Source organism: Rhinoraja longicauda, chromosome 6, assembly GCF_053455715.1.
Source record: "Rhinoraja longicauda isolate Sanriku21f chromosome 6, sRhiLon1.1, whole genome shotgun sequence".
NCBI classification, from domain to species: Eukaryota; Metazoa; Chordata; class Chondrichthyes; order Rajiformes; family Arhynchobatidae; genus Rhinoraja; species Rhinoraja longicauda.
Window position 1 is genome coordinate 37,343,211 of NC_135958.1, and position 27,675 is coordinate 37,370,885.

Genomic DNA, 27,675 nt, shown 5'->3' on the forward strand with positions numbered 1-27,675 from the left:
CAATGGAATGTTGGCCTTCGTAACAAGAGGAGTTGAGTATAGGAGCAAAGAGGTCCTTCTACAGTTGTACCGGGCCCTGGTGAGACCGCACCTGGAGTACTGTGTGCAGTTTTGGTCTCCAAATTTGAGGAAGGATATTCTTGCTATGGAGGGCGTGCAGCGTAGGTTCACTAGGTTAATTCCCGGAATGGCGGGACTGTCGTATGTTGAAAGGCTGGAGCGATTGGGCTTGTATACACTGGAATTTAGAAGGATGAGGGGGGATCTTATTGAAACATATAAGATAATTAGGGGATTGGACACAAGGACGCCCGTTGGCTGAGCAGTAAAGTAAGTGCTAATCACAGTTGAACAGGCAGTTTAAAAAGAGCGCCAAAAGGAAGTAGTAGTCAATTTGAAAAGTCCGGGAGCAGAGCAAGGACGCCCGTTGGCTGAGCAGTAAAGTAAGTGCTAATCACAGTTGAACAGGCAGTTTAAAAAGAGCGCCAAAAGGAAGTAGTAGTCAATTTGAAAAGTCCGGGAGCAGAGCAAGGACGCCCGTTGGCTGAGCAGTAAAGTAAGTGCTAATCACAGTTGAACAGGCAGTTTAAAAAGAGCGCCAAAAGGAAGTAGTAGTCAATTTGAAAAGTCCGGGAGCAGAGCAAGGACGCCCGTTGGCTGAGCAGTAAAGTAAGTGCTAATCACAGTTGAACAGGCAGTTTAAAAAGAGCGCCAAAAGGAAGTAGTAGTCAATTTGAAAAGTCCGGGAGCAGAGCAAGGACGCCCGTTGGCTGAGCAGTAAAGTAAGTGCTAATCACAGTTGAACAGGCAGTTTAAAAAGAGCGCCAAAAGGAAGTAGTAGTCAATTTGAAAAGTCCGGGAGCAGAGCAAGGACGCCCGTTGGCTGAGCAGTAAAGTAAGTGCTAATCACAGTTGAACAGGCAGTTTAAAAAGAGCGCCAAAAGGAAGTAGTAGTCAATTTGAAAAGTCCGGGAGCAGAGCAAGGACGCCCGTTGGCTGAGCAGTAAAGTAAGTGCTAATCACAGTTGAACAGGCAGTTTAAGTGAGAAGTCAGGTAAATTGGACAATCAGGCAATTTAAATTGGTGATATAAGCAAGGCTTACAAAAGGGTGCAGCCCTGTTCAGGTGCAGCCCAGTGAGGGAAGTGCCCAGTGAGAAAAGTGCGAGTCTTTGGCTGCGAGTCTTCGGCGAGGAGGCTGAGGTGAGGAGGATACGATTGTTTTAAGCCAGAGCTGGTTATAGGCACAAGGTGATGGCGGAAAAGTTGGTGCGGTGTGTTTCCTGCAGGATGTGGGAAGACGGGGACGTCGCTGGAGCTTCTGGGAGCTACACCTGCAAGAACTGTGTCCAGGTGCAGCTCCTGAAGGGACGTGTGGTGGAGTTAGAGAGGCAGTTGGATGACCTCAGGGCCATCCGGGAATGCGAGAGTTTCCTGGACAGGACCTATTGTGAGGCTGTCACGCCAAGGGTCCAGGTCGAGCGAAGGTGGGAGACTGTTTCAGGGGGGCGTGGACGTGGACTACAGGAGACCCCAGTGGCTGTGCCTATTGCAAATAGGTATACCCTCTTGGGAACTGTCGGGGCAGAAGACGTTTCCAGTCCGAGTGGCGGACCTGTTGGCAAGGATACTCGACAGGGGAGACCGAAGTCTGGAAGAGCCGTAGTGGTCGGTGACTCCATAGTCCGAGGGACGGACAGAAGATTCTGTGGCAGCAGGAGGGACTTGAGGATGGTCTGTTGCCTCCCTGGTGCCAGGGTTCAACACATCACAGACCGGCTTCAGAAAATCCTAGCGAGGGAAGGCGATCAACCTGAAGTCGTTGTGCACGTGGGCACGAATGACGTCGGGCGGAAGAGGAAGGAGGTGCTACAGCGGGAGTTTAGAGAGTTGGGAAAAACGCTGAGAAGTAGGACGTCGAAGGTAGTTATCTCTGGACTGCTACCGGTACCTCGTGCTGGTGAGGCCAGGAACAGAGAGATAGAGGGTATGAATTTATGGCTGAGGGACTGGTGCAGAGAGCAGGGATTTAGATTTCTGGACCACTGGGATCTCTTCTGGGCTAGGGGTGACTTGTACAAAAGGGACGGGTTGCATCTTAACAGCAGGGGGACAAACATTCTGGCAGGCAGGTTTGCTAGTGTGACACCTGTGGCTTTAAACTAAGTAGTGGGGGGGAGGGGTTAACAAATTGTGAATATGAAGATGAGGTAAAAGGGAATACAGGAGATATTGCAAAAGACTCTCGGAAGAATGGGAACAGAAGTTCTAGAGCGGAAAAGAAATTAAGGGCAGGGCCAATTGTGAACGATGTGAGAGGGGAGGTAAATACAGAAGTTAAAGTGTTGTACTTAAATGCGCGTAGTATAAAAAATAAAGTGGATGAGCTTGAGGCTCAGTTAGTCATGGGCAAGTATGATGTTGTAGGGATCACTGAGACATGGCTACAAGAGGACCAGGGCTGGGAACTGAATATTCAGGGGTACACAACGTATAGAAAAGACAGACAGGTGGGCAGAGGGGGTGGGGTTGCTCTGATGGTAAGGAATGATATTCATTCCCTTGCAAGGGGCGACATAGAATCAGGAGATGTTGAATCAGTATGGATAGAAATGAGAAATTGTAAGGGTAAAAAGACCCTAATGGGAGTTATCTATAGGCCCCCAAACAGTAGCCTCGACTTAGGGTGCAAGTTAAATCAGGAGATAAAATTGGCGTGTCAAAAATGTAATGCTACGGTGGTTATGGGAGATTTCAACATGCAGGTAGACTGGGAAAATCAGGTTGGAAATGGACCCCAGGAAAGAGAGTTTGTAGAGTGCCTTCGAGATGGATTCTTAGAACAGCTTGTACTGGAGCCTACCAGGGAGAAGGCAATTCTGGATTTAGTGTTGTGTAATGATCCTGATCTGATAAGGGGACTAGAGGTAAAAGAGCCATTAGGAGGCAGTGATCACAACATGATAAGTTTTACTCTGCAAATGGAAAGGCAGAAGGGAAAATCGGAAGTGTCGGTATTACAGTATAGCAAAGGGGATTACAGAGGCATGAGGCGGGAGCTGGCCAAAATTGATTGGAAGGAGGCCCTAGCAGGGAAGACGGTAGAACAGCAATGGCAGGTATTCCTGGGAATAATGCAGAGGTTGCAGGATCAATTTATTCCAAAGAGGTGGAAAGACTCTAAGGGGAGTAAGAGACACCTGTGGCTGACAAGGGAAGTCAGGGACAGCATAAAAATTAAGGAGAGGAAGTATAACATAGCAAAGAAGAGTGGGAAGACAGAGGATTGGGACTCTTTTAAAGAGCAACAAAAGTTAACTAAAAAGGCAATACGAGGAGAAAAGATGAGGTACGAGGGTAAACTAGCCAATAATATAAAGGAGGATAGCAAAAGTTTTTTTAGGTACGTGAAGAGGAAAAAAATAGTCAAGGCAAATGTGGGTCCCTTGAAGACAGAAGCAGGGGAATTTATTATGGGGAACAAAGAAATGGCAGACGAGTTAAACCGTTACTTTGGATCTGTCTTCACTGAGGAAGATACACACAATCTCCCAAATGTTCTAGGGGCTGGAGAACCTAGGGTGATGGAGGAACTGAAGGAAATCCACGTTAGGCAGGAAATGGTTTTGGGTAGACTGATGGGACTGAAGGCTGATAAATCCCCAGGGCCTGATGGTCTGCATCCCAGAGTACTTAAGGAGGTGGCTCTAGAAATAGTGGAAGCATTGGAGATCATTTTTCAATGTTCTATAGATTCAGGATCAGTTCCTGTGGATTGGAGAATAGCAAATGTTATCCCACTTTTTAAGAAAGGAGGGAGAGAGAAAACGGGTAATTATAGACCAGTTAGTCTGACATCAGTGGTGGGGAAAATGCTGGAGTCAATTATAAAAGACGAAATTGCTGAGCATTTGGATAGCAGTAACGGGATCGTTCCGAGTCAGCATGGATTTACGAAGGGGAAATCATGCTTGACAAATCTACTGGAATTTTTTGAGGATGTAACTAGGAAAATTGACAAGGGAGAGTCAGTGGATGTGGTGTACCTCGACTTTCAGAAAGCCTTCGACAAGGTCCCACATAGGAGATTAGTGGGCAAAATTAGGGCACATGGTATTGGGGGTAGGGTACTGACATGGATAGAAAATTGGTTAACAGACAGAAAGCAAAGAGTGGGGATAAATGGGTCCCTTTCGGAATGGCAGGCAGTGACCAGTGGGGTACCGCAAGGTTCGGTGCTGGGACCCCAGCTATTTACGATATACATTAATGACTTAGACGAAGGGATTAAAAGTACCATTAGCAAATTTGCAGATGATACTAAGTTGGGGGGTAGTGTGAATTGTGAGGAAGATGCAATAAGGCTGCAGGGTGACCTGGACAGGTTGTGTGAGTGGGCGGATACATGGCAGATGCAGTTTAATGTAGATAAGTGTGAGGTTATTCACTTTGGAAGTAAGAATAGAAAGGCAGATTATTATCTGAATGGTGTCAAGTTAGGAGGAGGGGGAGTTCAACGAGATCTGGGTGTCCTAGTGCATCAGTCAATGAAAGGAAGCATGCAGGTTCAGCAGGCAGTGAAGAAAGCCAATGGAATGTTGGCCTTCGTAACAAGAGGAGTTGAGTATAGGAGCAAAGAGGTCCTTCTACAGTTGTACCGGGCCCTGGTGAGACCGCACCTGGAGTACTGTGTGCAGTTTTGGTCTCCAAATTTGAGGAAGGATATTCTTGCTATGGAGGGCGTGCAGCGTAGGTTCACTAGATTAATTCCCGGAATGGCGGGACTGTCGTATGTTGGAAGGCTGGAGCGATTGGGCTTGTATACACTGGAATTTAGAAGGATGAGGGGGGATCTTATTGAAACATATAAGATAATTAGGGGATTGGACACATTAGAGGCAGATAACATGTTCCCAATGTTGGGGGAGTCCAGAACAAGGGGCCACAGTTTGAGAATAAGGGGTAGGCCATTTAGAACGGAGATGAGGAAGAACTTTTTCAGTCAGAGGGTGGTGAAGGTGTGGAATTCTCTGCCTCAGAAGGCAGTGGAGGCCAGTTCGTTGGATGCTTTCAAGAGAGAGCTGGATAGAGCTCTTAAGGATAGCGGAGTGAGGGGGTATGGGGAGAAGGCAGGAACGGGGTACTGATTGATAGTGATCAGCCATGATCGCATTGAATGGCGGTGCTGGCTCGAAGGGCTGAATGGCCTACTCCTGCACCTATTGTCTATTGTCTATTGTCTATTAGAGGCAGATAACATGTTCCCAATGTTGGGGGAGTCCAGAACAAGGGGCCACAGTTTGAGAATAAGGGGTAGGCCATTTAGAACGGAGATGAGGAAGAACTTTTTCAGTCAGAGGGTGGTGAAGGTGTGGAATTCTCTGCCTCAGAAGGCAGTGGAGGCCAGTTCGTTGGATGCTTTCAAGAGAGAGCTGGATAGAGCTCTTAAGGATAGCGGAGTGAGGGGGTATGGGGAGAAGGCAGGAACGGGGTACTGATTGAGAGTGATCAGCCATGATCGCATTGAATGGCGGTGCTGGCTCGAAGGGCTGAATGGCCTACTCCTGCACCTATTGTCTATTGTCTATTGTCTATTGAATTACAAGCTCTCCCCAATCTGCAAATGCCCAACTTAGAGTGTCCTCCATAATGTTTGGGACAAAGACCCATCATTTATTTATTTGCCTCTGTACTCCACAATTTGAGATTTGTAATAGAAAAAAATCACATGTGGTTAAAGTGCAATGACTGCTTGAAGTCTGCGATTCATGGACATCACCCGTTGCTGGGCGTTTTCTCTGGTGATGGTTGCAGAGCATCTTTAGCTCATGCTTGTTTTGGGGGCTAGTCCCTTTCGGTTTTCTCTTCAGCATATAAAAGTCATGTTCAATTGGGTTCAGATCAGGTGATTGACTTGGCCACTCAAGAATTTACCATTTTTTAGCTTTGAAAAACTCCTTTGTTGCTTTAGCAGTATGTTTGGAATCATTGTCTTGCTGCAGAATGAACCGCCAGCCAATGAGTTTTGAGGCATTTGTTTGAACTTGAGCATATAGGATGTGTCCATACACTTAAGAATTCATTATGCTACTACCATCAGCAGTTGTATCATCAATGAAGATAAGTGAGCCAGTACCTTAGCAGCCATACATGCCCAGGCCATAACACCCCTACCCCCGTGTTTCATAGATGAGGTGGTATGCTTTGGATCTTGGGCAGCTCCTTCTCTCCTCCATACTTTGGACTTGCCATCACTCTGATATAAGTTAATCTTCGTCTCATCTGTCCACAAGACCTTTTTCCAGAACTGTGTGTGGTTGCTCTTTTAAGTACTCCTTGGCAAACTGTAACCTGGCCATCCTATTTTTGCGGCTAACCAGTGGTTTGCATCTTGCAGTGTAACCTCTGTATTTCTGTTCATGATGACTTCTGCGGACATTGACAAATCCACACCTGACTCCTGAAAAGTGTTTCTGATCTGTCGGACAGGTGTTTGGGGATTTTTCTTTATTATAGAGAGAATTCTTCTGTCATCAGCTGCGGAGGTCTTCCTTGGCCTGCCAGTCCCTTTGCGATTAGTAAGCTCACCAGTGCTCTCTTTCTTCTTAATGATGTTCCAAACAGTTGCTTTTGGTAAGCCTAAGGTTTGGCTGATGTCTCTAACAGTTTTATTCTTGTTTCTCAGTCTCCTAATTGATTCTTTGACTTTCATTGGCACAACTTTGGTCCTCATGTTGATAAACAGCAATCAAAGTTTCCAAAGGTGATGGAAAGACTGGAGGCAAGACTAGTTGCTGAGAGCTCTCTTATACCTGCATTAAGGAGGCATTTAAACACACATGAGCAATTACAAACACCTGTAAAGCCATGTGTCCCAAATATTATGGTGTCCTGAAATGGGGGGACTATGTATAAACATTGCTGTAATTTCTACATGGTGAAACCAAAATGTATAAAAATACCCTTTAATAAAATCTGACTATGTGCACTTTAACCACATGTGATTTTTCTTTCTATTGCAAATGTCAAATTGTGGAGTACAGAGGCAAATAAATAAATGATGGGTCTTTGTCCCAAACATTATGGAGGGCACTGTATGTAGAGCCCTTACAGACAAATTAGTGTTTTGGAGCCCGACAGAATAGATTTGCTGGCTGCTGTGGGGCTGTAGGTGACTGTTCTTGACACCGACAAGAATTTGGCCACATTAAACCCAAGAAGAACATTGGGTTAGCACATTGATGACCATTTTGCAAATCCTATGGAGAGGCACAACATCTGAGCCAGTAGCAGTATCCTTTTTAAAACCATCAATGGCATTTAAAATCTCATCTGCAGTAAAATATTTAAAAGAATATCATTAGCCTGAGACAGGCTTAATGAGATTTAAACTGCTTCGCCATACATTTTATTCCTAAAGGACAACCCACCTCTGTCGGCATTTTCTGCTGTGTGGGAACTTAGTTCAAGGCCAAAATTCAGTCTTGTGAATTCTTCGTGTTACAAACATTTCTCAGGAATGGAACCCTGTCATAAACTGGGGAGCAGTTAGTATATGCTATACTGCTATATTAGCAGTATAGCATATAGCTAATAACTGCAACATTTATTTAAGCAAATATCGAAGACCAAACAGAAGCATATTTGACTTAAGGAAAATGTGTCCTTTAGGAAAATGAACAACTATTTCAGTGAACTCATTTACAGCCAGCTTTATCAAACTGAAACATACAAGTTAATTAAAACTAACTCGCCTTTGTTTGTGTAACTTAATATTTTTATTCTTTTTGAATGGTTAAGAAACATATCCCTCTATTCCTAGCTCATAATTTAAATGATTTCAGGTACTTTATGAATGTTTTTTTATGTTATCGGTGTAAGGGGTTTTCTGCGCCGAGCTTTCGCCCGACCTAAGGTCCCCGTGCCTTGCTCTGATCCCTTGACCAGGCCGCGCACACTGGTTCCCCGTGAGTGGTTCGACCCACTCACCCCCTACGGTTCTAGACACTGGACTTGGATGCAGGAGCGTTTATAGTGCAGAAAAATTCAACCAGACCAGATTTGAAGACCAGGGTTTAAATGGAAAAGGCTTTTATTGAGCGCTTGGGACTATTGTCCATGAATACTTATACACAGTTCTATTAGACATATGCACAACTACACGAATACTTAGACACAGTTCTAAACGACATATGCATAACCACACGAATACTTAGACACAGTTCTAAATGACATATGCATCACTACACGAATACTTAGACACAGTTCTACTAGACATTTCTTGGCTGTAAGATGGGGAACGTACGACACATCGCAAACTTGACCAACACATATTCATTTACACACCCACGTTTATTCAAACCACCCTCCCCTCTACACTAAAACTATGTCCAGGATGTGCAGGATTGGGGTACATGCTCACCATGGGGCTATTACTGGGGTTACTGGCTGTTCGTGCTGCTTCTCTGCTGCTTTCCGTGAGGGTCGTGCTTGTCCCCTGAGTTTCTTCCTTCCGTTTCTTGCATTCCTGGCCAGTCGTTGCGAGCGTTGCTGTCCCTGCTGCGAGCGTGTCTTTCTTGCCTGTCTTTTCGTCTTCCTCCTGGCTTGCGTTCCTTGCAGGCTTTCTTGCAGTATTTCTTCTTGAGTTGCGTGCCGGTTCCTCTCTCTTGCACTTCGCTTCTTCTTGCCTGTCTTTTCTTCCTCCTGCATCCGTTTGACTTTAGTTTAAAACCCAAAAGTCGTGGCCAGTTATACTATTCTGACCCGTCCTATCTCCCGCCAGATCTTGGGATCTCTTTGTTTACAAGATATGTATTGAGTTTTCTCTCTGATCTGCGCTTATGTCCGGGGGTACCGGGGATGGCCAGACGGTGTTAATTGGTATTTCGTTGCGAGGTGATGGGTTTAACTGGTTTCCCATCACCTACCAGGTAGTTGTCTATGGGCTATTGTGCCCCCTTAACGAGATTAACTGTGTAGGTCGGCTTGGGGCATTGTGAGTATGCTGATGTCAGCGCCCCAGTGTCTGGACTTCGACCTGGTTTCGCAGGTTTCTGCATGGCCAATACCCATCCATTGTTCTGGCCGTGGCTTTGCAGAAACCTAGAGACTGGGCTGTAAGGTTTTTGCTCTTGTGGCTGGTCACGAGGTCCTGCGGCCATCTTAGGACCCACGGATTGTGACATCCCTTGGTAAACTGACCGCAGCCTTTCTCCGCTATCAGCCCCAGTCTCCCGTTTAAAATGTCCAAACTGCAGCTCTTTGGTTTGGTGTTATTATTCTTTTTGAATGGTTAAGAAACATATCCCTCTATTCCTAGCTCATAATTTAAATGATTTCAGGTACTTTATGAATGTTTTTTGATGTTATCGGCCTGTTACAATGTTTTCCACAAGCAAATTGTAGCATGTTGCTTCCTATGTTTGTCTTTGAATGACCTTTGGCTGGTTTGGGTTGAGTGTACTTTGCGACAGCTCCATTTTAAGTCCTTTTGGCAGGAGAAGGGGGTAAAAGAGGGACGAGAACAACTGCTGAGATTGTACTTTACGAAGGAATGTTTTCAAACAAAAAGCACTGGTATGTGAATAAAGAACAATTAGTTTCTAAGATAATACTAACACTGGCATACATTTATGTTTGCATGGCCCCTGGCAAAGAGCCATTTTTATTATTTCTGTGGCAGAGAGCCATGCGGGAACTGCATTCTCTAAATATTTCACTGGTCTGTGAGTTGGAATGACAATGGGAATGACACTGTGAGCTGTAAATATTGATTTTTTTAATAAGTAGTTGTATTTATGTTTAGAAATTAAACTTATGGTGTTGCCAGACTCCTGTCATACTGGCAGAGATCAGCAATCTAGGGGGTTGGGAGATGGGTGTGAAGGTAAGGGTTAATTTCTAAAATGATCCTTGCAGTAAGCACAGCAGAAAAGCTGTCAGTTTTCATCTTTAAAAAATAGCTGCCGGCAACTTTTGGGGAGGAATGTGCATTTAAAAGTGTAAATTAAGAAGTTGTTATCAGTGATTCACTGCTCTTCCACAAGGAGCACAGTTTTGCAGTCTTCTCCAGCATAATTAGAAATTACCGATCAGAGAAGAATTAATGGTTGCAGTAAGAGAAACCCTGAAGAATTTACATTAAGCCATGATAACCGAATGGTGCAGCAACGTGGAACTGCTGCCACGGTGCCAGCGGCCTGAGTTCGATCCTGATCTCTGGTGCTGACAGGGTGGAGATTGCACATCTCCACCCTGTGACTGTCATGGTTCCCCTCCATGACCAATTCCAGTTATTGGCTATTGCAAATGACCACAAGTGTGGGTGAAGTTGATAGTTGTCTGAGAGGAAATAAGTGGGGAATAGTCTTAATTAGATCGCTCCAAGAACCCACATGCGCCAAATGGCCACCCTTATGTCATAATGAAATATGAGATTTTTGTTTAGCAATTACCATGGCACTAGAAATTAATGTTGTACGTATAAATTGTCAATCCCTCATAAATATTTCAATTTCATACCTATTTAAATGTTTAATAAAACCATATAACTTTGTTTCCTCTTTAATCTTATGTACCTTACACATTTTACTTTTCTGTCTATTAAATTATTAAAAGTTTTGTTTAACGATTAATATTCTTAGGCTGGAAGAATTCTTTAGTTGCTCAGCCTGCTGTAAGGCATTATGTTTGCCTTGATCGCACCTGTGATCAGTGAGAGCTAAAGCTTGATTGCAATCAATAATTAATACAATGTAAATTATAAATAATTTCTCCATTCCTGTAATTTTCTGCCTTTTGAATTCGTGCTGGGATAGGATCCTCCACTTCCCCTGCCCCCAACCCCAGTTACCTTGCTCAAAAGCATTATTCTCAATAAATTTGTTTCATAATTCATACTTCAGCTTTGACAATAAATTCATTTTGGGCACTTCAGCTATCAGTACATTAACACTCAAACTAATAGCGCTATTAGATAATATCTATGGACACTTTGAGAAGCTATTTGATAATATATTGGAATACTGTATTGAAATGTTATTTTAAATATTAAAGCACCTAAAAGAAGCTTACTTTTTGACAGTTGTTAAGGATTGTAGAAGTAAAGAATTAGAATCACGTGCAGCTTTTCAAGTGAGAGTAAAATTAATAGTATAAATAAAATAAATGGCAGGTTCTAGTCTGCCAGCTAATGGTTTGGCGTCTTTTTCACCTGACTAAAATTTTTAGTTCTTCAAATTCCCCAAATTCTGTTGACAATGAAGAAGTTACAGAATCCATCCCAATAGCTAAACACAAAATGCTGGAGTAACTCAACGGGACAGGCAGCATCTCTGGTAACGTTTCGGGTCGAGACCCTTCTTCAGACTGAGAGTCGGGAGAGGGAGACACAGAGTTACTCTAGCATTTTGTATCTTTGGTGTAAACCAGCATTTGCCGTTCCTTCCTACACCAACTCAATAGCCGGTGCCTTTAGTTAACAAAGAAAGAACTTGAATTTCTGTAGTTCCTGTCACGACCGTGGGTTGGAAATTGCTTTACATCCATTTAATTATATTGGTTAATATTACAATCTTGTCAGACACCACCGCTAGTTTGTACACAGCAAGTCTTCCATCAAAATAATTGATACTCATAACAGAGGGGGGAATGTTGGCTGTGACATGATTTCCCAATACTTTAAAAAATAGTGCAATGGAATCTTTACAGTATGTCTGAACAGTCAAAAGGCAGCATAGCCTTAACACTAATAAACCTCCATATGTAATGCAGTCAAGTACTGGAGTGGGATATGAACCACAATCTGCTCCCTTAACGTAAGAGTGGAACCAATGAATTAAAACTTAAAAGTGGGAAAAGCCTTTTTAATAGCTGTTTTCATTTTTATGTTAAAATTGACCATTGCTTAACATAGCTCTTTTTAATATATCAATATATGCATTGTTATCTTTCTCTGGCGCTTAAATGTTTTTACTTGATAAACCCTACAATCAACCTTGATCGTATCATGGTTGCTTAGTGCGAATTGATAATGTCACTGTTTAATTTGCATTATTACAGTATACTGGATGTAGATTTATGATATTTATTCCAGGCAAAAAAAATATTCTACCTTTTTCTTTGTCAAAAAAATAGTACGGTATGAAGACATCCCAGGGACTTAAGAGCTGTTCAATTATTGAAAAGTTGGAGTCTGAAAACAAAATTTGGATTATGATAAGGTTTTAAAGCTTAAAAGCAAATGTTGTTGGCAGTCTCCAGGCAGAAGTAACATTTAAGCAAAAGGAATCCAGATGATTGGTTGTGGCCCATGTGTATCCTCAGTCACATCAGGCAAACCTTGTTCCTCTGCCTAGAGGTTTCTTGCCATTCTGGCTGCTATACACCTAAAGCTATCCTTCTGCTGACACGTTGCAGGGTACCATACTGTGGTTCCCTGTTGATGTTAGTCATTCCAGTTTTCTTTCAGATAAATGTCAACTTATTTAATTACTCTGGTTTTCGCACTCTGGGCAAATCCTGTGTGCCCAGCCCATATCACCCCCCCCCCTCAGAGAAAAATAGGGCTTGCTACTTGTATTCTGTTATCCTCTCGGATTTAAAATATAAATAACTAGAATGCTTATCTCTTGGCCTCCAATTATTAGGAAATCTAAAAGATGATACAACTTGCAACCGAAAAGCAGTAGAATGCAGTCGACTCTTCAGAAAGACAAATTTCTGTCTAATATACGCGTGTCCATCTTTTAAAATAAGAGATTCAGCAATACAAATCCACTTCTGAACATTGTTTCTTAAGGCTTATCCATTTCTTACATTATTGTAAAGCCAGTTGAACTGTTTGGAATCAGTAATAACAAGACTCTGATATTATACAGAAAACAAAATAGCCTTTTAAACAATAGAATATTTAAAGTTAATTAAAATATCAATGTTGCTAAATTCAAGTAATCTTTCTGTTCTTGTGATTTAATTTTGAAGAAGCAACAAGTGGTAAAATTGCACGATAGAATAGGAGATGGACATATGTTATTCTTCAAAAAAATCAGTGGCTATTAAATTGTTCAACGCTACGGATGGTCATCGAGTATAAAATAGGCACTGGGTTATGGAAAGAATGAAATGGGGAAATATAACTCTGTTTTATTTAATCCTTTGGAGTACAGAGTAAAATGATAATCAGTCAAAGGATGTTTACAGTATTGTATTAGTACTAGAACAAATTAGTACTAGAACCAATAACAAAGGAAACAATCATATAAACGGATATATTAAATCTTTTTTTTGGATTCACACCAGATTCATTTTGAATTAGAATGTGACCACAGTCAGCAAAAAAAAAACAACTTCAATTTTCTGTTGAGATTATAGCACAATTCTCATTCTGGAAATGCTAGGTCAGTGGTTTTGATTTCACCATAAACATTTTCAGGAAAACAGTACTGAACCGTTCAATTATTGTAGCACTGCTTTTTACACAAAGGAATTTGTTGTTTTGGTTTGTCCTTTTCAACTCGAACCATAAATGAGCGATGTCTTTTACACATGCTCTAGATATAGCAAATTTCCCTTATCTTCATGCATTCTCTTCTACTCGTAGCATTTGCAGTTTATTTTCAGTCTTGTTATCCTTTAACTTCTGAGCTTGCCATTCCTGTCCATGATCTGAAGTACTATGACTGCATGTAAATAGAGACAATCAATATTATGACCTGGGTTATCTACAATCCTTGGTACAGGTTTCCATGGCAGTTATAATGGAACAACTCCAAAGTTTCTGAAATAAAACATAAGGACATGAACTGAGCCAACAGAGAATATTGCCAGTATATTGATCAAAATAATGCCACCAACCACCAGAACATTTTCTGGACCCAGAAATACGATTTTAACCATCTAATTATTTTATCCAAGATGATAAGATTTTCATGCTCTGGCTTGGTAAATGTGTTATAATCGTTGCCTTGCTCTGCCACGTATAATTGTGAAATAAAGACATTAAATGTAATGAACATTCTAAAACTATCAAACCTTACTGGAATCCAATCAATTTGCCTCTCCCTAACGAACTCCTCTGTCTGGCAGAGTATATTCTCATCCACAACAACTTCTCCTTTTACTCGTCGCATTTTCTTTGTTAAAGGTGTAGCCTTGGGCACTTGCATGAATCCCAGCTATGCCTGCCTTTTAGGCGGTTTTGTCGAACGACATTGTTCCAAATGTACACTGGCACCATCCCCCAACTCTTTCTCAGCTACATCAACGATGGCGTCGGGGCTGCCTCCTCTACCTGTGCATGACTCATTGATTTTATTAACTTTACCACTAACTTTCACTCGGCCCTCAAATTTACCTGGATTATCTCTGATACCTTTCTCCTCTGTTTTGATTTCTCAGTCTCCATCACAGGGGACAGACTAACAACTGATGTCTACGATGAAATTACTGACTCCCATAGTTATCTGAACTATACTTCCTCCCACCCTGCCTCTTGCAAAGGCACGCTCCCATACTCTCAATTTCTCCTTCTCTGCCATACCCGCTCCCAAGATGAGGCTTTCCATTCCATGACATCCAAGGTGTCCTTGTTCTTTAGTAAAGGTAGTTTTCCCCCCTGCAGTCATAGATGTATTCTTCAACCATGTCTTCCCTGTGTCCCGTATTTCAGCTCTCACTCCTCCCCCCCCCCCAGAGAGAACAATGAAGAGGGTTGCACAGTAGCGCTGCAGTAGAGTTGCTGCCTTACAGCGCCGGCGACCTGTGTTCAATACTGACTACAGGTGCTGTCTGTATGGAATTTGTACATTCTCCCTGTGACTCTATGGGGTTTCCTGGAGTTTCCTTCCACATTCCAAAGACATGCAGGGTTATAGGTTAATTGGCTTCTATAAATTGTCCCTTGTGTGTAGGTTAGAATTAGAGCTTGGGGGAATTGTTGATTGGCATGGGACGAAGGGCCCATTTCCACGCTGTATCTTTAAACTAAACTGTTCCCCTGGTCCTCGCCTTTCATCCAATTAGCCTACGCAAACAACACATCATCTTCCCACATTTCCATCATCTCCAATGTGATCCCCACCAGCAGTCACATCTTCCCATCCCCAACCATTTCCATCTTCCGCAGGTTCCATTCTCTCTGCAACCTGTTGGTTTACTCATCCTGTACCACCCAAACCAGCCCCTCCCGAGATACTTTCTCCTGCAACCGCATGTATCATCTGCAAACTTTGCCACAAAGCCTTCAATCCCCTCGTCCAAATCATTAATATACAACGTGAAGAGTAGCGGCCCCAGCACCGAGCCCTGCAGAACTCCACTCGTCACTGGGCAAATGTTTAAAAAAATTGTCCCTAGTGGGTGTGGGATAGTGTTGGTGTGTGGGGATCGCTGGGCGGCGCGGACCCGGTGGGCCGAAGGGACTGTTTCTGCGCTGTATCTCTAAATCTAAAAAAATCTAAAATCTAATCAAGAATCAAAACATCTCTCTGTCTTAAAAACATCCTTTGATGGCCTCCACAGCCTTCTGTGGCAATGAATTCCACAGATTCACCACCCTCTGACTAAATACATTCCTTCTCATCTCCTTCCTAAAGGAACGTCCTTTAATTCTGAGGCTATGACCTCGAGTCCTAGACTCTCCCACTAGTGGAAACATCCTCTCCACATCCACTCTATTCAAGCCTTTCACTATTCGGTAAGTTTCAATGAGGTCCCCCCTCATCTTTCTAAACTCCAGCAATTCCTGTGCCGTCAAATGCTGATCGTGTGTTAACCCATTCATTCCTGGGACCATTCTTGCAAACCTCCTCTGAACCCTCTCCAGAACCAGCACATCCTTCCTCAGATATGGTGCGCAAAATTCCTCACAATACTCCAAATGTGGCCTGACCAGCGCCTTTTTGAGCCACAGTGTTACATCCCTGCTTTTGTATTCTAGCCCTCTTGAAATAAATGCTAGTATTGCATTTGCCTTCCTTACTACCGATTCAACTTACAAATTAACATTTTGGGAATCCTGCACCAGTACTCCCACGTCCCTTTGCACCTCCGATTTCTGGATTCTCTCCCCATTTAGACAATAGTCTACGGCTTTATTCTGTCTCTTGTTACTCATGTTAATCTTGTTACTCATTCCAGGTCAACTGAGTCTTTATTCTAGGATCGCACCAGACTGTGTTAAATCGGTACTCTGCCCAGGTTCAAGAGGGTATAGTTGCATGAATGAACTCTATACTTAGAAATACATTGCATAGAATTTAAAAAGCATAGAAACAAGCATTTTTGCCTCGTATAACTATGTCAGTATTTATGGTCCCCAAGAGTCTCTTCTGATATAACCAATGTGCCATTCTATTCTGGATTCCTGTTTCTGTCATACCCATGCAAATTAGCTGTTATAAAGAGTGCCTGACAGGACATAGGCCGAAAGACAGCTGAATCTTACTCGCTTACTGTAGCTTGGCAACTAGAACAGCTGAAGTACTTGTGTCAGTGCATGGCAGCAGTACTTGCCCGGTTTAAAGGAGGAGGCATTTTAAAAAAGAACGGATAGCAAATGTTGGATATGATTGTAGGGTTTTGTCTGAATTGGTGGTGTGCCCTGATATATCTAAAGGATGGAATGCGCAAGCCGTAATGAAAGCCAGAGGAATGTATTCAAAGAATGAATTGCACTGAGTATCTGAATATGATGAGAATGCAAAGCAAAAGAAAACAGACCTTTCGGCCCAACTTGTTCCAGCTGAATTAGGTGCCTGCCTGAGCTAATCCCATTTGCCTGTGTTTGGCCGATGTCCCTCTTAACCTTTCCTATCCATGTACCTACTTCTACCATTTCCTGTGGCAGTCCGTTCTCTATACCCACCATCACCTGTGAGGAAAGTCTTACCACTCGGGCCTCATTAAATCATTCTCCGCTCAACTTAAACCTGCGCCCTCAAAGTTTAGACTCCCCTACCCTGGAAAAAAGATTATGACTATCTACTCCAATGCTTTCCTTTCATGATTTTACAGCCATATTACGTCTGAAACATCAAAACCCTTGAACATCGCACAGCCGTTTCTGTTCTTCTTGCAACCAAGTCTTGATAATGGCACAACTGTAGTTACAACCACTCAACAATGGGCTCGAGCTTCATCCAATCCTTCTATTCCTACCCTCACTAGCATGTGGCACAGGGGGTAATGCAAAGTTTACTATCCTTGAGGTCCTGCTTTTTTACCTCATTGCCAAAGTGTCTGAGGAAGGGTCTCGACCCGAAACGTCACCCATTCCTTCTCTCCAGAGATGCTGCCTGTTCTGCTGAGTTACCCCAGCTTTTTGTGTCTATCTTCCCTATATTCGTTGCAGGACCTCATTCCTTTTCTTACCTATGTCATTTGTGCCACCATGCACAACAACCTCTGCTCACCCTCCCCCTGAAGCATGGCAATGAAAACTACACACAACACTCCGAGTGTGGTCTTACCAACATCCTGTACACTTGTGACATGACATCCCAATCCTTGTACTCAGCGCCCCAACCGATGAAGGCAGGTAACCATGTGTCTTCTTCACCATCCTGTTTATCTGTGAAGCCATTTTTAGGGTCTTGACCCGAAATAGAGACCATCTCTTCGCCTCCACTAATGCTACGTGACCCGTGGGCTTCCTCCGGCAGAAGTAAACTTGGGAAATATCTTTGCATTGCAAAAATAATTGTTTGATTCAATATTAATATAACCTACGTAAAATATCTTTGCATTTGCTCTCATCACTTTTTTTTCTTCAGCGTCCCTTGAAAGTATTTTATCAAATAATTAACAATTTTCAAAGATCTAAGTTATTTCGTTCAACTTTGAATGTTTGGTACTAAATTCTAATTCCATGTTTGGAAGTTGTAAATAAATCTACCCACTTGATCCAGTTTATATACTTGCTTACCTTTCTAGATTCTCAGGATTTCAATTTTCTATTTATTTCTGTTTCATGAATTATGAATGTTATTGCAGTCCTCATTTTATATCATGAAGCAAATAGTGTGTGCCACTGCATATTAACCAGTTATTGATAATGTATGTGCTATATTGATACTACAACTTTTATTTATCATAGTTTAGCTAAAATTAGAAACAATAAAACTAATGTCACATTTTTTGGATTGACTGTTTTGTCACAGGTGAAAGAGACTGTGGTCATGGTTAAACTATCAAACCTGACAATGTGTTTTTGATTTTCTTTTTGGTATAGGGTTACCAATGTTATGTGCCATAGTGTAAATATTGATAATTGTAATTACCATTTTAAACTAAGCAGTATTTACCCCTTTTTATTTGCAGAATCTGTCTATGACCTACTACCAAAAGAGCTGCAACTTCCATCAAGTGAAACAAAAATTGTATCAATGAGTCAGAAAAGTGGAGGTGATGAGGCAACTTCTCCCCACTCAGCCGCAGTTGCTCCTGGTATGCAATTCCATTCAATTTCTATCCTGTCTGAATACAGATACAAGTTATTGTTACCATGTGTACTGCTTGCAGTGATGCAAGACATTATTTGATCTGCTGTAATTCTCAGAGAGCCACATATAATCTGTGTTTTAATCAGCAACATGTTTTAAGAGAAATATAAAATGTGCTGGAACCAAGGTTAGGAACTGTGTTAAGTTATGCAAGATCATGAAATGAATTTTAAGGGTCATTAATTATGCTATAAATGCACACAATTTTAAATAAATAATAATTTGATTCAATATTAATAGAACCTACAGGTGTAAGCATGGGAAATATCTTTGCATTGATTATCTTATCACTTTTTTTCCTTTAGCGTCGCTTGAAAGTATCTTATTAAATAATTAACAATTTTCAAAGGTCTAAGTTACATCCTTTGTATTTGAATGTTTGGTACTAAATTCTAATTCCATGTTTGGAAGTTGTAAATAATCTATCCACTTGTAGATCTAAATGTTGTTGCAATTGAATAATATTTATACAATGCCTCCAAAATTGTACCATATCTTGCGGAATTTCAAGCAGCCTGCAGAAATCATCCAAGGAAATGTTGGGGCAAATGACTAAAAGCTTAGTCAAGTAGGTAGATTTTGAAATGAACACCTGATATTCTAAGGAGGATTGGTCAGCTAAAGACATAATAAAGTGTTGTAATTTGGCTATGTTCAGGATACATACTAGATATTTGGAATGGTTGTAGGACAAGAAAAGATTACATCAACAAAGGAGAAAAAGGCCTAAAGAGATCAATAAGCAAGAATGAAAATGTTAAGATCAAAGTAATATTGGACTTACCATATAGGTGATGGGTAAATGGAATGGTATGAATGAGGACACAGGCAGTGTTTCAGATTTCCTTCATTTTATGAGGGGCTGAATGGGGTGGCAAGGAGTGCATTAGAATAGGTTTCAGCAACTAATGAGCTGAGACAGGAACAGGAATAGGTGTGATTTGTACGACTGGAAATAACTGGTCTTCTTGATGATTTAGTTGCACAATTCAAAATTAATCTCAAGGCCAAACAATTTTTTAAAATCAGAGTCTCAAACTGTCTCAATTTAAAAATCGTAAGAGGTCAGAAGTTATGATAATGAAGTGTTGTCAGCATACATATTTGAAACAAAGACTATATGTTCAGGTGATAGTTTTAAGGGGCAGGCTGTAGATAGGACATGGGGAGGGGGGGTTGGGGTCAAGAATGTGATTTTTTGGAGAAAGCCAGATTCCGAGGCGGAAGCCATTGTAATTTATTTTGTGATTATGGCTAATTAGAAGAGAATGGGACCAACCAATTTTAATTGAACACAGGGTGGTGGGTCTGGAGCGAGCTGCCAAAGGAGGTACGTCAGGTAAGTACTATACAAATGTTTAAAAGACAATTGGATAGGTACATGGATAAGAAAGGTTTAGAAGGATGTGGATTCCAAATGCAAGCAGGTGGAATTAGTGTAGATAGGGCATCTTGGTGAGCATGGGCAAGTTGGGCGGAAAGGCCTGTTTCCGTGCTGTCTGCCTCTGTAACATAGCTTTATGATGATGGTTGGGCAATGGTAGAGAATGGTGTGAGTCCATTGGCTAATTTATGTTAACTTCCATTCTGTTAAGTTTGATACCAGCTCTTGTGATTCATGAATGTCTAATTCTTGTCAAATGTGTTTGAGAAAGTTAGAACATTAAACATTCCATAATTCTGTATTTTGCACTGAGAGGAAGAAGACCTGAAAAATTCCTATAAGGTTAATATGTTAATAGGTTTCTGTAAGAAATGGACATTATTGGTAAGTAAAAATGTTTTTAAGTGAAAAGAGAAGATCTTTCTATCAAATGTAAATATGATAATTTGGCATCTCAAACAACAGAAGCAATTTTTTAATGTGTTGGCAATTGACAAAAGTTGAAGAAACAAAAGTACTTTGTCTTCAATTGGAAAATTGTTTTCACCATGGCAAATGGTCTCATCAGCATTTTTATGAATACTTTCAAATTGTGCTGCATGGCACTCTTAGTTTTCTATCACTAGATGATGAAAATGAGCCTGAGGATTTTATTCGGTGGGGGGGGGGGGGGGGGGGGTGCGGCGGTGAGAATCTATTGTGTGCCCGAGATCACAATATTGTAATTTTTCTTCTTTGAGGAGACATCTTTAAAATAAGCAGTTGGGTGTTAACACTTTCATATTTGTGGCCATACCGTTTGCAACATCAGTTGTCAGAAGAACCTTACATGGCATATTGTTAATGTTTTAAATGTTAAGGGAGAGTCTAGAAATGTTTCTCTGCATAGAATGTCCCCTTCAGTGAGAACAGGAACTTCCTACACCCAATACCTTCAGTGGAAGAGCCCGAATTTAACTTTACTTATCCCAAATTCTATTAAAGGCAATGGGAATCCAATTAAGTCTTCAATTGGGATCAGAGTTAAATTTACCTAGAATCTCAGAATCGAGGGTGAAACATTATTCTTCAGAGCACAAGAGCCATAGTAATACAAACCAAATGGCAATAACAGTTCATGGAACTGTGTCAAAGATTTGGCAGAACTAAGGAAAATAATAAAATCCATGATGAAAATAAATAGTTGTCAGTCAGAATATACCATTGTACTTTTTTGGTGTAAAACAAGATGACGTGCAAATTCTAATGGAAACATACATGCATATAAACATAATCGCTAGACGTTGTTTTCTGATTAAAAGAAGTTGGTAATAACCATGATATTGGCTGCAAAATTTGATGCTGACAACATAATTTGTCAATTATCACACACCATGTTAAGTCTGATGTCCATAATTGTAAAGTCCATAAGATTGAAAATGGGCTGTGAAACTTGTATTAGAAATAAAAGGGCAACGCTTTTAGCTTAAAATCCAAACACATAACCATTGTGAAGTGGTTAACTGAGATTTTAATCAATGATAAATCAATGATAAATAACAAACATGCAGACAGTAAAATGGTCATAGCAGATTCAAGCAGACTTTGACTGTTCTCACTAAGAATGAATGACAACCTGTAAAGATGTGATGACATTGGTTACAAATGTACACATTCATCGACATTGGATGGAATTTTTATGCCATCTCATGAAAGGTTTGAACAATTGATTTTGCTATCTCTTTACTGCCCTGTCCCCAGATTAAAACTATAATTTCATTTAAAGTTAGTTTCATTTAAAGACATCCCTATGTAAAATTAGAACATGGAACAGTACAGCACAAGAACAGGCACTTCGGCCCACAATGTCTATGCCGACATGATGCCAAGACCATCTCTTATCCACCTGCGCATAATCCTTATCCATCCATTCTCTGCATATCCATATGCCTATCCAAAAGCCTCATAAATGCCACCATCATATCTGCCTCACACCACCAACACTGGCAGCATGAACCAGGCACTCACCACCCTCTGGTGGTGTAATAAAAATAAATTGCACCGCTCATCTCTTTTAAACTTTGCCTCTCACGCCTTAAAGCCACGCACTCTAGTATTTGATTTTTTTTCTTGGGGGGAAATGTTCTGACTAGCTACCCTATCTATGCTTCTTATGATTTTATATACACCTATCAGGTTTCCTGCAGCCTCCAGCATTTCAGAGAAAACAATATATGTCTGTCCAATCTCCCCTTGTGGCTAATATTCCCTAATCCAGGCAGCATTCTCGTAAACCTCCTCTGCACCTTTTCCAAAGCCTCCACATCCAACCTGCAAAGGGCGATTAGAACCGCACACAATATTCCAAATGTGGTATAACCAAAGCCCTATCGAGCTGCAACATGACATCCTGAATCTTACACTCAATGCCCCAATTTATGAAGGCAAGCAGACCATATGTCTTCTTTACCACTCTATGTGTTGCCATTTTTTGGGAGCTATGGACTTGGACCCCAAGATTACCTCTGTATATCAATGCTGTTGAGGGTTCTGCCATTCATTGTATATTTCCCCTTACATTTGTCCTCCCTAAGTGCAGCACCTTGTACTTGCCTGGATTATCTCCAGCTGCTATTTCTCCACCCATTTCTGTAGCTGATCTATATCCTGCTGCTTACCTTGACAGCCATCCTCACAAACCCCAGCAATCTTCATGTCATCTGCAAACTGACTAACCAATCCGTCTGCATTTGTTTTGCTTTTGTAGTCTCGGCAACTATACATCTCGGAAATGTATAATGTATGCATCTCGGAAATGTATAATTTTCCCTATTCTTATGTGTAACATAATCTAACCATGATTTGTTGTTGTTATCATTCACTTATTGTCATTTTTTAATGAGTGTGAAGTAATTAATAATGTATTACTGAATGTATATTTCATTTAAAAAAATAATGTGTATATCTTTTGTTTAGAAATCATAAATTGTGCAAAGGGAATAAGCGATAACACTGTGAAGGTGCACAATATTGCAATATTCCAAACGCAGGCTCGGCAATCGTTTCGCTCAACACCTTCGCTCAGTCCGCCTTAACCAACCTGATCTCCCGGTGGCTGAGCACTTCAACTCCCCCTCCCACTCCCAGTCTGACCTTTCTGTCATGGGCCTCCTCCAGTGCCATAGTGAGGCCCACCGGAAATTGGAGGAACAGCACCTCATATTTCGCTTGGGCAGCTTGCAGCCCAGCGGTATGAACATTGACTTCTCCAACTTTAGATAGTTCCTCTGTCCCTCTCTTCCCCTCCAGCTTACCAGTTCTCCCTCTATCTTCCTGTCTCCACCTATATCCTTCCTTTGTCATCAGTCTGAAGAAGGGTCTCGACCCGAAACGTCACCCATTCCTTCTCTCCTGAGATGCTGCCTGACCTGCTGAGTTACTCCAGCATTTTGTGAAATAAATACCTTCGATTTGTACCAGCATCTGCAGTTATTTTCTTACAATATTGCATGTGATACTTCGGTACCAATGACACTGATAGAAAAAGGGATGAGGTGCAGCAGGCACATTTTAAGAGGTTAGCAAAACATTTTAGGACCATGAGCTCAAACATAGTAATTTCTAGATTGCTCCCATTTGCAAGCAACTATAGAGACGAGAAGCTATTATGAATGGAAGCATGACTGAGAGGATGGTGCAGGAGGGAGGGGCTTCCATTCATGGGTCCTGATCTGATTACGTGGACTTGTACAAATCAGATCCATTGCATCACGACAAAATTGGAAACAGTGTCCTTGTTGTATTTTGGGAGAAGAGAATTGTAGAGTGGCAAGGGAGGAAGGCTGAAATAAATTTGGTAGGGTTGCAAGCTGAACTGTAACCTTGAAAAATAAAGAGAAAAAGTGCACAAAGGATTGGGGGAGAGTGCCGAGGAGCAAGAAATAGTGCCGTTTTATCCTAACAGAAAATAGTACGGTAATTATATGTGGTTAAGTAAGCTGAGAGTTTAATTCAGATAAGTGTTAAATGCTGCATTTTGGGAAATCAAGCCAAAGCAGGACATCCACCGTGAACAGTAATGTCCGGGGGAGTGTTGTAGAGCAGTGGGATCAAGGAATACAGGTACAGTAAACCCTTGTTTTAGTCGACTATAACCAATTTTGGTTGTTGCGGACGGACCTGCCGATGTCATCCCGGCTCACATGGCCTCCCCAGTCCCGGTTTCCGATGCCACCCCCGACTGTCAAGGTGCACGTGTGAACCCTTCTTCACCGCACAGTCCAGTTGATGTGGCTGTTGTTGTGGCTCACATTGTCGCCCAAGATTCCAATTGCAAGATTTAATTGGCACCCGAGGGGCAACTTTTCACTCAGAGGGTAAACGGAATGATCCACTCAAGGAGGTAGTTGAGGCAGGTACAATTACAACATTTAAAAAAAACCATTTTGACAGGTACATGAATAGGAAATGTTTAGAGAGATTTGAGGCATCTCGATCAGCATAGACAAGATTTACTGATGGAGGTATAAAGTGTGAAAAGGTATTAAGTGAGTGCTTTATCAGCCAATACTGAGGAAGTAGGTGTTGCTGGATTCACTGCAAAGGAAACGTTGTTCAGATACTGGATTGACTAAAATTTGATAAAGAAGAGATACTAGAAGGGTTGGTATGCATAAAATGAATAAAATATCCAATTCGGATGGGATACATCTTAGGTTGGAGGAAGTGAAATTGAGAGAATTGACTAATAATTCAAAAACATGCAAATAAATGGATAAATGTCTTAAGGAATGCAGATCTGCAAATCCCGTAGGCCTATGAAAAAAATGAATGTAAGGACAAACCTAGCATCCATAAATCAGTCAGTTTAACCTCAATGGTGAGAAAACTTTTAAAAACAATAATAAGCGACAGTTATCAGTCACGCGAACCAGGATGGATTGGCAAGGGAAAGCCAGTCAGCATTTATTGAGGACAAATCAAATTTATCTAATTTATGATTATTGATGAAGTTGTATCAAAAGGCAAATGAAGAAAATGTGTTACATCTGGACTTTTAAAAGGCACTGATAAACTGCTGCACAATAGTCTTATCATTAAGATTAATGCCTATGGAATATAAGTAGCAGTGGAAGAGTGTTGGAAAATTGTCTAAGTGACTGGAAACAATAAGTAGTAGTGAATGGTTGATTTTTTGGATTGGAGTGTTCTTCAGGGATCAGTACCAGGACCAGTACTTTTCTGAACATAGATTAATAACTTGGTCTTGGGAGTTCAAGACACCACTTTTCAGAAAAGTCCCGTGTAACAGGAAGCGTAAGGAGAGGTATTTGTGCAGAGTTCAAGGAAAATGGCAGTGATTAAGAAAGTGGGATCTTTGGGTTTACAAATAGAGATGTAATGAGAGCAAGGGAAAGGTGATGAAGCTTTTATAAGGCATTAGTTTGGTCATAGCTTGAGTATTGTATCCTGTTGTATCCTAAGAGGAGGAAAAACCTTTTCACCCAGAGAGTTGTGAATCTGTGAAATTCTCTGCCACAGAATACAGTGGAGGCCAATTCACTGAATGTATTCAAGAGAGAGTTAGATATGGCTCTTAGGGCTAACGGAATTAAGGGACATGGAGAAAAAGCAGGAACAGGGTACTGATTCTGGATGATCAGCCATGATCATATTGAATGGTGGTGTTGGCACGAAGGGCCGAATGGCCTTCTCCTGCACCTATGTTTCTATGTTCTAGGAACCAGATTTTAGAAAAGATGTGAAAGCTGCAGAGAGGTGTTGATGGACATCTTTGTGGACTTTAATAGCTTGGGTTGTTCTTGGAAAAGAGGTCATAGAAACTGGATCTGATTAAGGTATTTAAAAACATGAAGAATCTAAAAAGTAAGTGGATGGAGAGAAGATACTCCCATTAGTGGAAGAGTCAAGAACCAGAAGACAAAGAAGGAAATTACAAAATAGCCAAAAGTAACATGAAGAAAAACTTGTTTACACAAGCAGTTAGGATCTAAACTCTGCAGCTGAAGGAAAAGGATGGATGCCAATTGTGACATTTAAAAAGGAACTGGATAACTATGAGAAAGAAAGAAAATAGAGTGCATTTTCTGTATCCTATGTTCTCAACATTCATGTATATTTAACAGACAAGTAGTATTTTACTTTAAATCTTTCTGAACAGTTAAAACAAATCTTCTGCAGCAATGCCTCAAATCTCTTCTTCGTTTATTCAAATAATCTCTGCTAAATGAAACCAAAACTTTTGCATCTTGAATGGCAAAATTGTCAGGATAAATAGAGGTATATCTTTGCAGAATTAAATAATGGATATTTAAATGGGGCAGGGAAAATATAGAAGGGTGTGGCAGGAAGAATGGAGCAGGGAATCAATTCCAAGAAGGCATTTATAAAGTTAAAGGTAAATAGTAAATACATTTCAGCACATTTATCTTTTTTGCTAAGTGAGGTAGAGGTCACATATTAGTTGAAAAAAAATGAAGGTGAATAGAGGAATCTGACAATACAAAACACATCGCCAAGAATTGTCACAGGCGAATGATACTCTGCCGAATTTGGAATTCTCTGCCACAGAGGGCAGTGGAAGCCAAATCACTGGATGGATTTAAGAGAGAGTTAGATAGTGCTCTCGGGGCTAGTGGAATCAAGGGATATGGGGAGAAGGCAGGCACGGGGTATTATTGGGGACGATCAGCCATGATCACAATGAATGGCGGTGCTGGCTCGAAGGGCCGAATGGCCTCCTGCACCTATTTACTATGGTTCTATGTTCCATGTTACTCAAAAGTAAACTATGAAATCAGGATTTAATACAAGGCAGATCGAATTGAAAATTAGGGTTTTCTTTCTGATCTTGGTGGGCTCAAATTTGGCAACCTGTACACCATTCTGGTAGCAAGATACATATGATACCAGAAGGAAAGGATTTCCATATCAGAAAAAGATAAGTAGTCTCAGTATTTTGTCTGTTGAAAATAAGCAGTTTGTGGCGAGACCTAATAGATATCTTTAAAATTATATTATTCAGATTCGAAGTATAAGATGTAAAAACAGAAACTATTGGAAGCACTTAGCAGGTTCGGCAGCATCTGTTTAAAGAAATAACAGTGTTAGCATTTCAGGTTAAAGACACTTCATCAATACTGACTTGAAACATTAACTCTATTCCATTTTCTACAGATGCTGCCTAACTTGCATTGTAAATTTCAGAAGCATTTAAATCTGGAATTCTGAACAAAGTTTTTTTTTACACTGAAACTCAATAATAGAAACCTTAATGGGAAAGTTCGCTAAGTACATGAGGGGGTAAGGAAATTAAGCGTTATATTATAGTGATAACACAGGAGGGTTGAGGAGAGGACAAATACTCTTATGGATTAATTGGGCTAAATGGATGGGTTTCAGTCCTGTATGTACCATGTATTTCTAGTTCAACATAATCACCATTAGGCACACTCGCATTTTTAAAAAAAACCATATGCTGAATATAGTTTCCATCCAATCTTTGGCTCAATTCAAACAAGCATGCTCTTTTGCACCAATGGGTATTTTTCCATACCCTTTTTCTTATGGCATCATTTAGTGAATGACTAACATCAATTTAGAGACACATATGGTGCAGTTTTATCTTGCACTTATACATTCATAATTCATGAATAGTTTGTATATATATGTAATTATTTGTCAACATTTTGATATGATTTGTTTTTACGAACCTAATAATCAAGCATTATTTTCTAACGCTGCAAGTTAATATGCCTCATTTTTTAAAAATTGCCTTTGATACAAAACGGCC

The 27,675-nt window shown here is 41.0% G+C and overlaps 1 protein-coding gene across 2 annotated transcripts in view; it reads left to right on the forward strand.

Annotated features, from left to right (window-relative positions):
• nfat5b (nuclear factor of activated T cells 5b) overlaps positions 1 to 27,675 on the forward strand; it is a 131,371-nt gene that overhangs the window by 38,387 nt on the left and 65,309 nt on the right. For both annotated transcript variants that reach the window (XM_078400795.1, XM_078400796.1), the window contains exon 2: positions 18,318 to 18,443. In XM_078400795.1, coding sequence (XP_078256921.1) covers positions 18,318 to 18,443 — 126 coding nt within the window. The remainder of the gene's footprint in view (positions 1 to 18,317; positions 18,444 to 27,675) is intronic.